Genomic DNA, 17,581 nt, shown 5'->3' with positions numbered 1-17,581 from the left:
CAGTAGCTAGGAAATTAAACCTAAAAGAGACCGGAACCCACTCTTAAAGTAGTTTAAACGTATGTATCGTAACCTTATTCATTTACTGACGTATACGGCAAACTGAATACTGAACTTTATTGAACTGAAGCCTAAATGCGACTGTGCTCCATTTTATACAGTCACTTGATTGACGTTGCATGCTTGATTGAAGATGGCTGCACAAACTGACAATGGGTGTGACTATATATGATGAATGACCAGGTTATAGTGTTTGCCTATAGAGTGTGCTGAATATTGTATATTATCAGATACCCCTTTTACACCTGGTCCAAGCAAGAGCAACACTTGAATCAATTTAGCTTGGCTCTGCTCCCCTGTTATACAGTACCTTATGCAATAGATGGAGGGATTGTGTAAAGACCTCAAGCTCATTTTTCAAGAGAAAGACATTTTGGCAATATGTGTAACAGGTTTGCTCACAGTACAGATGCAGCATAATCATGACTTCCTATGAGAATTAAGCATAACTATTGAGCTATGTTTTTGGATCAATAAGGGAAATTCATCATTATGATCTAACAGTAGCTTCTTAGGTCTGACACACACAGAGGGCCCGACTTACCAAGCATTTGCACAAGTGTAAAATTTTACTGATTATTTTTCCAGACAGAACCAAACACAACGACTTAAGTGTAAAATTAAATGTAAAATAAAGGTAAGAGAAGGAATAGGTTTCCTAAGATAAAGAAGAAATGTTTCAAATGTTTTCATTTTGTTCCCTTGTAATGAACTCACAGGTGCAGTCTTAAGAAAGGTGCAAATGTTTAGTAAATCTGACCCTTGACCTTGGGCCTTACTTCAGCTCTACCCGTGTTCAATATCAATATTATTTCAAATAAATAAATTGAGAGATGAGAAACAATCGGTGTAAGTTGTTGTTGAATTATTAGCTTGTGAAACCAGTGTATATTGAACAATGCAAGAGACTTTCAGACATCGAGATTTAAAAAAGTAGCATTTCTTTCCAACCAAAACCAGACGAGAATCTCTTGACAAAACCGTAGAAAATATCTTCAACCAGAGAGGTCAGCTTGGAGTTCCTTGTTTCTACGGACCTCATCGGCATGAATTTCCTGTGATAGAACAAACTGAAAGTTAGAAAAAAATTGCAATACGATACCGCAGTATAAGTTCATGTAGATATTCCCACTGTTCCCTGCATGTTGTAGCCTCTTACACATAAATTGACTTTGCTTTGTGTTTCTCTCTGCTTGTCATGTCATTCGATGGAGAGATAGCCTAGATATATGAGCACAGATAGATAGAACCATAACCTCGTAGAATTGTTCTTCCGAAGGACAAGACATGGTCCAAGACCTTCCTCTATTCTTCATGTTTCAACCTCAACTGCCATCCAACAAGAGTGAAGAAATCTGATTGTTTCTCCACTTAGCAATGCTAAATTGTTGGCTTGCCAAGGATGTAACAGATTGGTATCTACTTACAGACTGGCATTCAGGCTAATAAATTAATTATATTGCGTTTCATCCTGTTGTCACACAGGCTAGGTCATCCTCACAGGTATTCACAATGCATATGTCTACCGCCTTGGTCCTCCTTGTTTTAACCATTACAGTAGCCCCCTAAAACCAAAGAGCACCTCCAACCCTGCCTTTGATACTCTACTCGCTACTCGGTACCCACATAATGCTCCACGTCTTTCATTTCTTCTAGACTAGGCCATAGCTTCGAATGACAGTCAGTGGGCGATTTACCTTCTCACGGAGCCTCTGCTTGAGCGCATTCAGGTGGGCCTCGCGGTTCTCTTTGTTGACCTCCATCTTGTAGTTGAGTTTCTCCTCTGCCATCTTGCTGAAGTTGTTGTTCTCCTCCAGGGCCTTGTGGAGCACCTCTCGCTCATGCTCCCGCTTCTCAGCCAGCTGCTTCAGGAGCAGGGCCTCCTGAGACTGCAGAGAGAGAAGAGTGAGAGAGATGGTAAAAGAGGGATAAACAGAGAGAGGGGAGTGTGGAAGAGGGATAGATGGTGAGAAAGAATGGGGAGAGTGAGAGGAAGCATGATTAGAATTGAGGGGTGAAAAAAGATATTGCAGACCCATTCTCTGTCATGCTCTCTGTTTACCTTCCTCCTCTCCTCCACAGCCTCTAGCCTCTTCTGGAGCTCCTCCAGAGAGAGGTCCTTCTTAGGGGGAGAGAACAGCGGCTGGGGCCTGTCAGGAGAGAGGTCAGCGGGGGCCTTCAGGATGACCTCGAAGGCCTGGCCGGATGCCCGCTTGTTTAGGGACTTCACCTCCATGTCTGTGGAGGACAACAGGTATTAGGGCAGTAAGGCTATGCAGACAGACAGACAGACAGACAGACAGACAGACAGACAGACAGACAGACAGACAGACAGACAGACAGACAGACAGACAGACAGACAGACAGACAGACAGACAGACAGACAGACAGACAGACAGACAGACAGACAGACAGACAGACAGAGGTAGGTTGGACTGGCAGAGAGGGGTAGGATGGACAGACAGACAGAAAGTGTGGCGGAAGAACTGATTCAGAATTAGTTAGGTAACATAGATAATTAAGATGTCTTATCTGCATAATATGCTTATTTGATTGAACAGTTGAACTTTTGTCATTAGAATGTATCTCTTCAGACTCTGGTGTTAACAGTTGCACTTCCTCCCTCAGCTGGGGCTCAGTCACCTGGGGCCCAGAAATGGGAGAAGTCAGGCTTCTCTATCACATGTCCCTGTTGCTATACATAATATCAGAAAGAGAAGAGGACAGAAGGATACTTTGTCTTCATATGTGGATATGTATCTTTACCTATTACAAACCATGTAAAGGAATGGTGTGATTAATGGGGAACCAATTACTTGTCTCCACAATGTCTGTGCCCAGTCACTCCCTCTTTTGGCCTTGGGGGAGATAAGGTCTGAGACAAGATGTGTGCGGTAGTGTCTGGAACCATTGTATGTCATCTCTGATGTTGCACCTATCCTGGGATAGTGTATGACCTAGAGGCTCACTACCCCCAAGAAGGGGTTTTTACTTGAGATGGGAGTATCTGGAGTTGACAATTGATTTATGCCATAGAATGAGTTGGTGTTTCAGTGTTATGAAGTACCAGGGACGAGATCAGAGCCTCGTCTTAGGGGCCAAACTCTGAACAATCGGAACTGTCTTCATAGCAAATGCTATCTGGCAGTGGGATACTCCTTTCTCATATATCAACTTTCACCTGGTGACCAATTCCATGCATCTGTTGTTTGACTGAGAGGGCGAATCTTTGCCTCAAAATATATTTGTATTCTTCGTATGTCAGAGCTACTCGACACAACTCTTGGGAGTGTTGAGCTGACCAGCCTCATTATTATAGAAGCAATTACTCCATGCTTTCCTTTTGACCTTGTCTGTCCTCATTATTGATTAGAATTTCTACAACAAAAGACAGACAGACAGACAGACAGACAGACAGACAGACAGACAGACAGACAGACAGACAGACAGACAGACAGACAGACAGACAGACAGACAGACAGACAGACAGACAGACAGACAGACAGACAGACCGGGGTAGGATGGGCATACAGACAAAGATGGACAGAGATGGGTAGGATGGACAGACAGCAAGATTGACAGACAGACAGAAAGGGGGATGTTGGACAGACAGAGAGAGAGAGAGAGAGAGAGAGAGAGAGAGAGAGAGAGAGAGAGAGATAGAGAGAGAGAAAGAGAAACAAAAAGCAAAGGTGGATGGATAGACAAACCATAGAATTACATTCTGAGCATAATTATATGATCTCTATGGGACACAGGCAAACGCATAGGGCTCTTCATCACTAACCTCCATATTGGTAGAGGCTGTTGGGATGTGGTTGTGAGTGGAAGCAGGAGCAGATCAGAGACAGCATGGACATCTCTTTGATCTTGTCCGAGTAGGCTGGAAAAGAGGGAGAGGAGAAGACAGAGTGAGAAGAGATATCCACAGTTATCCTTGAATCCACTTTTAAATTGGCATCTGGCATTTATTGTGAATGATACAGCCATTTTGTATTCGCTAAACAGAGCTGATATCATCATATGATTAGATAATGTATGCACGAAAGGTCTAATGTGAAAAGGTTGAATTCAGGTTGTATTGTATATTGCTCATAACAAATGACTGTATGACAGGACGAATGGCATGAATATTTTGGGGGGTTTAATCCCGTCGCCAGTAACATTGAGAGAATGATCAATTATTCATATGTAGACATTTATCTCTGGTTTTCACTTCACCCACTCACTAGGACTGTGCAGTGTGTGTGTATGTGGTGGATTACATGTCCATACTGTATCTTATCCACGGGCACTGTACGGTGTGTGTTGGAGATAAGTGTGTGTCCAAGAGTGTGTATGTGTATGTGTTAGGGTTCAATATGATTAAGCGTAGGGGTGAAGCCCCTGGGGCCAGGCCCATGGGCCCCAGTGGCAGGAAAAAAATATATATACACTTTTTTATATACAATATATATTAATATATGTACATACATATATATTATTCTTCAATGTAGAAAATAGTAAAACGTTTGGACAGACCTACTCATTCAAGGGTTTTTCTTTATTTTGACTATTTTCTACCGGTCACCGGTATTGAACCCTAGCTGACGGTTGAGTAAAAACGGAACTGGTTAATACTGAAAAAAAGATTTTCAACTAAGCCAACAATGAACATAGTGGAAGTTGTTCCTGTTCCAGTTTTAGCCAACTGCCTTTTGTTTTTATGCAAATCATGTTTGGGCAGCAATGAAGGAGTTGTCCGAGGCAGAAACAGGCACAATGGCTAGAAGTTGGATGACATTAAAGTTACAATTGCATGCGGCAAACTGCCTTCCTCTTGACTCCTCACTGTGCTTTGGCTCATGTAATATTTACGTAGCGTCAGTGATAATGATTCGACACGTCACAGAGCTACCACTTTCAGGTTCGGTTGGATTGTGCACTGTGAACCAACACTTGTGAGGAGACAGCTCACAAAAAATGCTGCGGCAGGGCCTGCACGGCAACACACATGCCAGTAGCAAGGATGGCTTCAACACGACTGACTTGGCTGAGTTCATCAAGTTCAACCCTCTCTTTAGCAGCATCTTTCAGTGTCACAAGATCTTTGTCAACAGGGGTTTGAACTCCTTCCTAGAAATGACGTTCTGTGTCCTTATAAAATAAAGAGAGATCTTCACTGACGTGTAACGAGGGTCTGTGTGCTGAAACGCCTATGTCGATATTCCATCAAAAAATCAGCCGTTTCCAGCTACAATAGTCATTTACATTCATTAACAGTGCCTACACTGCATTTCTGATCAATTTGATGTTATTTTAATGGACGAAAAATGTGCTTTTCTTTCAAAAACAAGGACATTTCTAAGTGACCCTAAACTTTTGAGCGGTAGTGTATATACTTGATTTAGTTCTGTAGTGATTTTTATGAAATTGCTTCTTTCAATTATTGACAAACGTGCACCTGTTAAGAAACTGACTGTTAAAACAGTTAAGGCTCCATGGATTGATGTGGAATTTAAAAACTCTATGGTTTAAAGAGATGGGGGGGAATGATCTTCGGAGTACTTTAAATGAAATGATGGGCTGAAATGCAAATTCATCTTTCATCGAATCAGATGGCTTATTCATCACAAAAACATTTGATGTTGCTAATTATTTGAATGATTACTTAATCAGCAAAGTGGGCAAACTTAGGCAGGTTATAAAATAAAATCAAAAGTGTCACATGCACCGAATACAACAGATGTAGACCTTACAGTGAAATGCTTACTTACAAGCCCTTAACCAACAATGCAGTTGTAAGATAACACCCCAAAAAGTCAGAAATAAAAGTAACAAATAATTAATGAGCAGCAGTAAAATAACAATAGCGAGGCTATGTATACAGGGGTTAATATGTACATGTAGGTAGAGTTCTTAAAGTGACTATGCATAGATAATAACAGAGAGTAGAAGCGTAGAAGAGGGAGGGAGCAATGCAAATAGTCTGGGTAGCCATTTGATTAGATGTTCAGGAGTCTTATGGCTTGGGGGTAAAAGCTGTTTAGAAGATTCTTGGACCTAGACTTGGCGCTCCGGTACCACTTGCCGTGCGGTAGCAGAGAGAACAGTCTATGACTAGGGTGGCTGGAGTCTTTGACCATTTGTAGGTCAAAGACTCAGAGCACGAGCAGATGCCATACCAGGCAGTGATGCAACCTGTCAGGATGCTCTCGATGGTACAGCTGTAAAATCTTTTGAGGATCTGAGGACCCATGCCAAATCTCTTCAGTCTCCTGAGGGGTAATAGGTTTTGTCGTGCCCTCTTCACAACTGTCTTGGTGTGTTTGGGCCATGTTAGTTTGTTGGTGATGTGGACGACAAGGAACTTGAAGCTCTCAACCTGCTACACGGCAGCCCCGTCGAGGGAAATTGGGGTGTGCTCAGTCCTCCTTTTCCTGTAGTCCACAATCATCTCCTTTGTCTTGATCACGTTAAGGGGGCGGTTGTTGTCCTTGCACCACACGGTCAGGTCTCGGACCTCCTGTTACGCGGGGCGGTGCAGGTGAACCCAAATGTAGACTCAGACGAGGAGACAAGGATAGCTAACCAATGTATTTATTGAAAAGCGGGAGAGGAGATGAGGTGCAGTCCAGGGGGATCTCGGGCGGGTAGTATGGAATCCAGACTAAGGCTGAGGCTGGGGGCAAGAAGATTAGGAACCGGGTAAGCAGGTCTGGAGCGGAATCCAATGAAATAGTGTGTTAGGATTTGGGTACACTGATCCAAGATCTGTGACTACTGGAAATATCTACCCACAGCATGTTCATAAATTCTCCCAGACACTCAAGGTAACTTAATAGATACCGGTGTAATCAGACAATCGCAAACACAGGCACTGTTTCCCTGGCGACACAGTTCGTGGGTCAGACTGAGTGCAGACCCAACCCTCCCTTTCTCTCCACCCACTGTAGCAGGGCTACTCAGTTGAGCAGCTCAGGGACGGAAGGTTTGTTTATTTGTGTGTGTGTTTGCATGTGAGTGCACACTATGTAAAATAATGGCCTGGTGGGCTGATTTTAGACAAAGATTATACATTTAGAAGTATGTCTGTGTGTAGTGAAATTAATGGCCTACAGTGTTTGTGTGTGTCTGTGGGTGTCAGTGAGTGTGCTTGCATGTGTGCATGGAGTGGGAGAGACAGAGAGAGGGTGGGAGGGTAGCTGGTGTGTGTCTGTGTGAGTCGATTGCTCCTAGAAACTGTGTGTTGCCAAGGTGATATCGCTGTCTGCTTGGGAGAGAATGAGTCTTCTATCAGCTAGAGCCAGGGAGCCATGTCTGAAACAGCAGTCATAACCAGAACACCCTGCGGCTATGTTCTACAGTGGAAAGAAAAAGTATGTGAACCCTTTGCAATTACCTGGATTTCTGCATAAATTAGTCAGACATTTTTGATCTGCTCTTCATCTTAAATCACAACAATAGATGAACACAGTGTGCTTAAACTAAAAACACACAAAATATTGTATTTTTCTTGTCTATATTGAATACATCACTTAAACATTCCCAGTGTAGGTTGGAAAAAGTATGTGAACCCCAAGGTTAATGCCTTTTCCAAAAGCTAATTGGAGTCAGGAGTCAGCTAACCTGGAGTCCAATCAATGAGACATGTTAGGTTCTTATTTTACAGAGTAAATAACTCACAGACACTAGAGAAGCTTAACCAAGTTTAATTCTTCCCAAAGGGTCGTAACAGCAAAGAAAATGGCTTCCCTCATGGTGGTAAGTCTCCTCATTATCTCTAAACATTGCATCCTTCTTGCTAAGCAGGGAACTAGGTGATATGAGCCTTCAACGGTTTCTCCCCTTATCAGTACTGTCACATGCAATTGTTTTCCCTGCACTCAGCACATTCCAAGCTTAGTTGCCTTGCTACAGAGAACCATTAACTTCTCACTCCTTTATATACTATCATCTCTTTAATATCTCAATGTTCAAAGTTTACCCCAAATGCAACAGACAAGATTAGAGATGTTGGTTAGAGCTGCCTTGTCCTATAAAAACACACACAAAATTTGAGTTTACTATTCACAAGAAGCATTGTCTGATGTGAACCATGCCTCGAACGAAAGAGATCTCAGAAGACCTAAGATGAAGAATTATTGACTTGCTTTAAGCTGGAAAGGGTTACAAATGTATCTCTAAAAGTCTTGATGTTCATAAGTCCACAGTAAGACAAATTGTTTATAAATGGAGAAAGTTCAGCACTGTTGCTACTCTCCCTAGGAGTGGCCGTCCTGCAAAGATGACTGCAAGTGCACAGTGCAGAATGCTCAATGAGGTTAAGAAGAATCCTAGTGTCAGCTAAAGACTTACATAAATCTCTGGAACATGCTAACATCTCTGTTGACGAGTCCACGATATGTTAAACACTAAACAAGAATGGTGGTCATGGGAGGACACCACGGAAGAAGCCACTGCTGTCCAAAAAGCACCTGGATGTTCCACAGCGCTTCCGGCAAAATATTCCGTGGACAGATTAAACTGAAGTTGAGTTGTTTGGAAGGAGCACACAATACTATTTGTGGAGGAAAAAAGACACAGTACACCAACATCAAAAACGTTTCCCAACTGTAAAGTATGGTGGAGGGAGCATCATGGTTTGGGGCTGCTTTGCTGCCTCAGGGTCTGGACAGCTTGCTATTATTGACGGAAAAATGAATTCCCAAGTTTATCAAGACATTTTGCAGGAGAATGTAAGGCTGTCTGTCTGCCAATTGAAGCTCAACAGAAGTTGGGGGATGCAACAGGACAATGACCCAAAACACAGAAGTAAATCAACAACAGAATGGTTTCAACAGAAGAAAATACGCCTTCTGGAGTGGCCCAGTCAGAGTCCTGACCTCAACCTGATTTAAAATGCTGTGGCATGACCTCGAGAGAGGCTCACACCAGACATCTTAAGAATATTGAAGAACTGAAACAGTTTCGCAAAGATGAATCAAATCAAAGTGTATTTGTCACGTGCGCCGAATACAACAGGTACCTTAGAGTGAAATGCTTACTCACAGACTCTAACCAACAGTGCAAAAAAGGTATTAGGTGAGCAAAAGGTAAGTAAAGAAATTAAAACAACAGTAAAAAGACAGTGAAAAATAACAGTAGCGAGACTTTATACAGGCACCGGTTAGTCGGGCTGATTGAGGTAGTATGTACATGTAGATATGTTTAAAGTGACTGCACATATGATAAACAGAGAGTAGCAGTAGCGTAAAAGAGGGGTTGGTGGGTGGTATGTGGCGGGACACAATGCAGATAGCCCGGTTAGCCAATGTGCGGGGTCACTGGTTGGTCAGGCCAAATGAAGTAGTATGTACATGAATGTATAGTTAAAGTCACTATGCATATTTGATAAACAGAGAGTAGCAGCAGCGTAAAAGAGGGATTTGGGGGGGAGGCACACAATGCAAATAGTCCGGGTAGCCATTTGATTACCTGTTCAGGAGTCTTATGGCTTGGGGGTAAAAACTGTTGAGAAGCCTTTTATTCCTAGACTTGGCACTCCGGTACCGCTCGCCATGCGGTAGTAGAGAGAACAGTCTATGACTGGGGTGGCTGGGGTCTTTGACAATTTTTAGGGCCTTCCTCTGACACATCCGGGTGTAGAGGTCCTGACATTTAATCCTAGTAAAAATTCCCTGTTTTAGATCAGTTAGGATCAGCACTTTATTTTAAGAATGTGAAATGTCAGAATAACAGTAGAGAGAATGATTTATTTCAGCTTTTATTTCTTTCATCACATTCCCAGTGGGTCAAAAGTTTACATACACTCAATTAGTATTTGGTAGTATTGCCTTTAAATTGTTTAACTTCGGTCAAATGTTTCGGGTAGCATTTCACAAGCTTCCCACAATAAGGGGTGAATTTTGGCCCATTCGTCTTGACAGAACTGGTGTAACTGAGTCAGATTTGTAGGCCTCCTTGCTTGCACACGCTTTTTCAGTTCTGCCAACACATTTTCTATAGGATTGACGTCAGGGCTTTGTGATGGCCACTCCAATACCTTGACTTTGTTGTCCTTAAGCCATTTTTCCACAACTTTGGAAGTATGCTTGGGGTCATTGTCCATTTGGAAGACCCATTTGCAACCAAGCTTTAACTTCCTAACTGATGTCTTGAGATGTTGCTTCAATATATCCACAGACATTTCCTCCCTCATGACGCCATCTATTTTGTGAAGTGCACCAATCTATCCTGCAGCAAAGCACCCCCACAACATGATGCTGCCACCCCCGTGCTTCAAGGATGGGATGGTGTTCTTCGGCTGGCAAGCCTCCCCTTTTTCCTCCAAACATAACGATGGTCACTATGGACAAACAGTTTTATTTTTGTTTCATCAGACCAGAGGACATTTCTCCAAAAAGTACGATCTTTGTCCCCATGTGCAGTTGCAAACCGTAGTCTGGCTTTTTTATGGCGGATTTGGAGCAGTGGCTTCTTCCTTGATGAGCGGCCTTTTAGGTTATGTTTATATAGGACTAGTTTTACTGTGGATATAGATACTTTTGTACCTGTTTCCTCCAGCATCTTCACAAGGTCCTTTGCTGTTGTTCTGGGATTGATTTGCACTTTTCGCACCAAAGTATGTTCATCTATAGGAGACAGAACAGCTTCTAAATTGGAATTTTCCAAGCTGTTTAAAGTCACATTCAAGTTAATGTTTGTAAACTTCTGACCAACTGGAATTGTGATACAGTTCATTCATTGTGAAATAATCTGTCTGTAAACAATTGTTTGAAAAATTACATGTGTCATGCACAAAGTAGATGTCCTAACTGACATGCCAAATCTATAGTTTTTTTAATAAAAGATTTGTGGAGTGGTTGAAAAACGAGTTTTAATGACTCCAAGCTAAGTGTATGTAAATTTCCGACTTCATTTGTATATATACAGGGGGTACCGGTTAGTCAATGTGCGGGGGCAACGGTTAGTCAAGGTAATTGAGGTAATATGTACATGTAGGTAGAATTATTAAAGTTACTATGCATAGATAATAATAGACAGTAGCAGCAGCGTAGAAGAGGAAGTGGGGCAATGAAAATAGTCTGGGTAGCCATTTGACTAGATGTTCAGGAGCCTGTTTAGCTGTTTAGAAACCTCTTGGACCTAGACTTGGCGCTCTGGCACCGCTTGCCGTGTGGTAGCAGAGAGAACAGTCAATGACTAGGGTGGCTGGAGTCTTTGACCATTTTTAGGGCCTTACTCTGACAATGGCTGTTATAGAGGTCCTGGATGGCAGGAAGCTTGGCTCCGGTGAAGTACTGGGCTGTATGCACCACCCTCTGTAGTGCCTTGCAGTCGGAGGCCGAGCAGTTGCCATACCAGGCAGTGATGCAACCAGTCAGGATGCTCTTGATGGTGCAGCTGTAGAACCTTTTGAGGATCTGATGACCCATGCCAAATTTCTTCAGTCTCCTGAGGGGGAATTGGTTTTGTCTTGCCCTCTTCATTACTGTCTTGGTGTGCTTGGACCATGTTAGCTTGTTGGTGATGTGGACGACAAGGAAATTGAAGCTCTCAACCTGCTCCACTGCAGCCCCGCCGATGAGAATTGGGGCTTGCTCAGTCCTCCTTTTCCTGTAGTCCACAATCATCTCCTTTGTCTTGATTACGTTGAGGGAGAGGTTGTTGTCCTTGCACCACGCGGTCAGGTCTCTGACCCCCTGTTACGCGGGTGGTGCAGGTGAACCCAAATGCAGACTCAGACGAGGAGACAAGAATAGGTAACCAATGTATTTATTGAAAAGCGGAAGATGGGTGCAGTCTAGGGGAATTTCGAGCGGGTAGTATGGAATCCGGATTTAGGCTGAGGTTGGGGTTAAGGAGATTAGGAACCGGGTAAGCAGGTCTGGAGCGGAATCCAATGAAGCAGTAGAGCGGGGATCCAGTGCAGAGAAGCAGGACTGAGGACACGAGGGACTGGAGACAGGTACCAGAGTTAGAGCAGACGAGACTGTAGCAGAGAGAAAAAGCAGTGTGAGGCTTGGGAAAACAGGCACAACAGGATAACTACATTTTTGCAGGAACAAACAGCTAGAAATGCAGACTGACTGAGTAGAGGCTGCAATCTGGCAGCGTGGAAGTGGCAGGGCTGAGTATTTGTAGGGTTCTTGATTATGGAACAGGTTCCAGCTGGTGGGAATCTGCTCTGCTTCCATCACACCTTTCTCCACTCACACAATCACATACACACACAGAGAGAGAAGGAGAGAGAGAGAGAGCACTGGGGGAGTGGTGGCAGGTTAGGGTGGTCCAGGATGAGAAGTGGAGGGCGTGGCAGGAGCAGATGTAACACCTCTTCCCTATAGGTTGTCTCGTCGTTGTTGGTGAACCTCCTCCCTATAGGCTGTCTTGTTGTTGTTGGTGATCATGCTTAGCACTGTTGTGTCATCTGCAAGTCGTGCCTGGCCATGCAAGTCATGAGTGAACAGGGAGTACAGGAGCGGACTGAGCACGCACCCCTGAGGGGCCCCCATGTTGAGGATCAGTGTGGCGGATGTGTTGTTACCTAACCTTACCACCTGGGGGCGCCCTGTCAGGAAGTCCAGGATCCAGTTGCAGAGGGAGGTGTTTAGTCCCAGGGTCCTTAGCTTAGTGATGAGCTTTGAGGGCACTGTGTTGAATGCTGAGTTGTAGTCAATGAATAGCATTCTCACATAGGTGTTCCTTTTTTCCAGGTGTGAAAGGGCAGTGTGGAGTGCAATAGAGATTGCACCATATGTGGGTCTGTTGGGGCGGTATGCAAATTGGAGTGGGTCTAGGGCTTCAGGGATAATGGTGTTGTTATGAGCCATGACCAGCCTTTCAAAGCACTTCATGGCTACAGACGTGAGTGCTACGGGTCGGTAGTCATTTAGGCAGGCTACCTTAAGTGTTCTTGGGCACAGGGACTATGGTGGTCTGCTTGAAACATGTTGGTATTACAGACTCAGACAGGGAGAAGTTGAAAATGTGCTCAGAGTACACGTCCTGGTTATCAGTCCTGTGTTTAAAGGTCTTATTCACATCGGCTGAGGAGAGCGTGATCACACAGTCGTCCGGAACAGCTGATGCATGCATGTTTCAGTGTTACTTGCCTCTAAGCGAACATATACGTTATTTAGCTTGTCTGGTAGGCTCGTGTCACTAGGCAGCTCTCAGCTGTGCTTCCCTTTGTAGTCTGTAATAGTTTGCAAGCCATGCCACATCCAACGAGCGTCGGAGCCGGTGTAGTTTGATTCGATCTTAGTCCCGTATTGACGCTTTGCCTGTTTGATGGTTCGTCAGAGGGCATAGCGGGATTTCTTATAAGCTTCCGGATTAGAGTCCCGTTCCTTGAAAGCTGCAGCTCACTCTTTAGCTCAATGCGGATGTTGCCGATAATCCATGGCTTCTGGTTGGGGTATGTACGTACAGTCACTGTGGGGACGACATCAGCAATGCACTTATTGATGAAGCCAATGACTGATGTGGTGTCGGAAGAATCACGGAACATATTCCAATCTGTGCTAGCAAAACAGTCCTGTAGTTTAGCATCTGCTTCATCTCACCACTTTTTTATTGACCGAGACACTGGTGCTTCCTGCTTTAATTTTTGCTTGTAAGTAGAATAGAATTATGGTCAGGTTTGCCAAATGGAGGGCGAGGGAGAGCTTTTTATGTGTCTCTGTGTGTGGAGTAAAGGTGGCCAAGAGGTTTTTTTCTCTCTGGTTGCACATTTAACATGCTGATAGAAATTTGGTTAGACGGATTTAAGCTTCCCTGCATTAAAGTCCCCAGCCACTAGGAGCGCCGCCTCTGGGTAAGCGTTTTCCTGTTTGCTTATGGCGGAATACAGCTCATTGAGTGCGGTCTTAGTGCCAGCATTAGTCTGTGGTGGTATGTAGACAGCTACAAAAAGTACAGATGAAATCAGTCTAGGTAGATAGTGTGGTCTACAGCTTATCATGAGTTCCTCTACCTCAGGCGAGCAAAATCTTGAGACTTCCTTAGATATCGTGCACCAGCTGTTGCTTACAAATATACAGAGACCTTCACCCCTTGTCTTACCAGAAGCTGCTGTTCTATCATGCCGTTAGAGTGTATGTCATTCATGTCGTCATTCAGCCACGACTCGGTGAAACATAAGATGATACCATGCCAACAAATGCCAACAATTACCAGTGAGCCATTGTACTCATGCATAAAAACAAATAATGACAGAAAAGCATTGTAGGTTTGACATTTGTAAGGAAAAACTATTGTTATCGATCAATAATGACAAACCTCCTGGCATTGACAACTTAAATGGAAAGCTACTAAGGATGGTAGCTGATTCTACAGCCACTCCTATCTGTATATCTTTAATCTGAGCCTAGAGGGAAGTCTTTCTCCTCAGGCCTGGAGGGGAGCCAAAGTCATTCCACCACCCAAGAGTGGTAAAGTGGCCTTTACTGGTTCTAACAGCAGAGCTTTTAGCTTGCTGCCAGCTCTTAGCAAACCGTTGGGAAAAAATGTGTTTGACCAAATACCATGCAATTTCTCTGTAAACAAATTATCAATAGACTTTCAACATTCTTATAGAGAAGGGCACACATGTACTGCACTGACACAAATGACTGATAATTGGTTGAAAGAAATTGATAATAAGAAGATTGTGTGAGCTGTAATGATAGATTTCAGTGCAGCCTTTGATATTATTGACCATAACAGGCTGTTGAGAACGTATGTGTTATGGCTTTTCAACCTTTGCCATATTGTGGATTCAGAGCTATCTATCTAATAGAACTGAGAGGATTTTCTTTATTGGAAAATTCTCTCATGTCAAACATGTTAAGTCTGGTGTACCGCACTTAAAAATAAATGTACCATGGGGTTGGATAAAATATCACTGATGTAGAGGGGGTTTAAGATTGGATTAGCTCATCCCTACTGAAGATCAGCTCTTCAGAGAGATCTACAGTTCACTTCCACAAAAGAAAGGATTGACTGACAGGATAATCTTATGTAAGCTACTGATTCTTTACACATTATTTTGACACTGCAGTAACTGTAGAGTTTGTTACGGCGCTTAGCTTTTGATATGACACAACAGGCTGATAATCTACAGCACCATAACACGTTGAATACTTATTCCATGCTGCATATATAGTCAAACAGTAATACCTGCGCTAAGAACAGTTATTCTTTGATGGAAAAGATGTGAAATGAGTATTGATGTTCATCACAAACTGCCTGCCTTTTAGCTGGCTGCGTGGCTGATGATGCTGACATGATCCTATAGCTGTCGGTGATCTCTGAACTGTTCTAGAATCAAATAAGCAGGCCTAAAGGGTGGAGCTGTTATACTGTCCTGTATCATATTTTATTGAGTCATAATGTGATACATTCTATACAATATATTGTATCAAATACTGTAATGTATCATGGGTTTGTCAGAGGTTTAAACCCTTGGTGATTAATATGGAATAAACTGTATGGGACCTATAGCTTCCCGCATTGCAAGCCCAATGAGCCCAAGCCCTTTTTATTGCTTCAGGTCTGCATCATCAAGCAGCCATTTTATCAGCAGTCACACCTTGGTTGTGTCACAAAATGCACCTTATTCCCTATATTGTGCACTTCTTGCGACTAGATCCCTATGGGCCCTGGTCAAAGATAGTCCATTATATAGGGAATAATGTGCCATTTAAGATCGCAGCTCTTGGCACGACTGAGGAAAATCCCTGAGATCTCCAATCAGCAATGGAAATGATCTGATCCCATAAAATAATCCAGTTCTTTAGGAACATGATACACAGCATGGTTGGTCATTTTAGACGGACATAACAAATGCAACCCTCAGTTTGTACATATGACCTTTATAAGCATTCAAATGAAACAAATGTGATTCCTAGATCCTCTTCCATTCATTAATGGACAAATTTGATGTGGCCAGACATTAGGTCAAATAAATTATGCTCTCAGAGATCTATTTTACATGGAAAATAAACCACCTATATGAGCAACACATCTCAGTTCATACCAAAACGCTCCCCACCCAGCAACGCATCTTCAATAACATCTCGATATTCTGTCTAAAATCATACAACAGAAGGATTTCATCTGATAAATACATGTCCACACCCATTTTATAACAGATAGTTGCTAACAAAATGTTGGATGTTTTACCTGATACGGTGCTGGCCATGGTTGCTGGAGGTGGAGGCGAGAGTAGGATGCTGCCGGATGGAGGAGAGGCAAGAATGTGAGAGAGGAGGAGGAGAGAGATGGCTCTGTGTGTATATCTGTCTCCAAGTGGTGCAATGCACAAGCCTCTCTGCGGTGTTGCGTGGACAATGACCAGCCGGCTCGACTCGATAGGGGCTGCTGCAACCTGCCAGAGACAAGGAGAGGGGGAAGGGTGGAGGGGAGAGAGAGGTCTATTCTCACACACACACACACACACACACACACACACACACACACACACACACACACACACCTCTCTCTCTTTCACACACACAGGCAGGCACACATACTACAGTACCCCTCGCTAAAGCACTAAATAGGTTGCTTTAATATGTTTTAATCTTAAAATGTAACATTATGTCGAACATCTTAGGATCTGATGTGCATCCTCAAAAGAGGATGTGCTAGTAATAGCCTAAACACGTCATAATGCTCAGCGCTGCAAACCAAGCCTCCTCCATGAGCATCCCTTTCTCTGGCTCTCTCACCCCCTGTGAGATTTCAATCGCTTCTCACACCAGCACTTATCTCTCCATCAAACATGTAAACAACTAGCATACCTGTGCCATAGCAAGCTGCTCTATCCACATTAATTGGTGGAGCTAATTTATGAGCTAAATGTCAAATCCATGTTGATTTCACAAGATAAAAATGTATGAAAGGAACTATATGAACCGTTACTCTTTTGGGGGTTCAAACCAGTTCAGAACTTTATTATGCGGGAATGGAAGTAAATAAATAGGAGTTTGGATAATAACGATTGGGAAATAATTTTGGTTCCAACCCCTGGTTGTCTCTGCCTTCTATAGTTCAATTTCTACATCTACAGTTCCCTTGCCACCTTTAATGTAACACCTGTGTTATTTAATTGCTGATTTCATTTTCTGTCCATTTTCTATCTAAAAGCGTCTTTTGTTTCTTCAAATTTGGTTCAGAGAAGACTGTACTTACTCCCTTTGTATGATATGCCACAACAGAAGAGAAAATGGAGAGGGGGAGGGCTTAGGTCAATGCTACAAACCCGAGTGGAGAGTCAACCCGACGCGACCCATCCTCATCCTTGGCAACTCCAACATCACTCAACTATAAATGGTCCGATCTAGACAGATCCAAACAGAGGCCTATCCCAGGGGTGGCCATTGTCATGCTGCCTGTGTCATCGGCTGCCTGTTGCCGGACAGTTGCCCCCAGGTGACCAAGGTCATCCTGTCGTTCAGCCTCAAAAATCGTTCAGCCTCAAAGGACCCCTCTCCCCTGATGATGGTACCTTCTCCCTGACACACGTGATGCTGACAGTAAGAGGGTCTGGTCA

At 43.4% G+C, this 17,581-nt stretch overlaps 1 protein-coding gene across 1 annotated transcript; it reads right to left on the bottom strand.

Moving 5' to 3' along the window:
* Window positions 1–709: 709 nt before the first annotated feature.
* On the bottom strand, window positions 710–16,408 carry LOC115142830 (stathmin-3-like). Its single transcript, XM_029682596.2, has 5 exons — window positions 16,210–16,408; window positions 3,848–3,943; window positions 2,123–2,298; window positions 1,758–1,949; window positions 710–1,115 (listed from the first exon to the last, which is right to left on the bottom strand). The coding sequence occupies exons 1-5, from the start codon at window positions 16,226–16,228 to the stop codon at window positions 1,056–1,058; spliced, it is 543 nt and encodes a 180-aa protein (XP_029538456.1). The 5' UTR covers window positions 16,229–16,408; the 3' UTR covers window positions 710–1,055.
* Window positions 16,409–17,581: the final 1,173 nt, after the last annotated feature.

Source organism: Oncorhynchus nerka, linkage group LG15 (assembly GCF_034236695.1).
Source record: "Oncorhynchus nerka isolate Pitt River linkage group LG15, Oner_Uvic_2.0, whole genome shotgun sequence".
Lineage (NCBI taxonomy): Eukaryota > Metazoa > Chordata > Actinopteri > Salmoniformes > Salmonidae > Oncorhynchus > Oncorhynchus nerka.
Note: the sequence above shows the minus strand (reverse complement) of the source record. Positions and strands in the feature narration are given on the sequence as shown.

Excerpts from the sequence above, each read along its gene's own strand:
- LOC115142830 (XM_029682596.2), bottom strand. Across the intron at positions 1,950-2,122 it reads CTGTGGAGGAGAGGAGGAAG|TCTCAGGAGGCCCTGCTCCT; the intron begins GTAAACAGAGAG and ends CTCTCTCTGCAG. Across the intron at positions 1,116-1,757 it reads AGCAGAGGCTCCGTGAGAAG|GAAATTCATGCCGATGAGGT; the intron begins GTAAATCGCCCA and ends GTTCTATCACAG.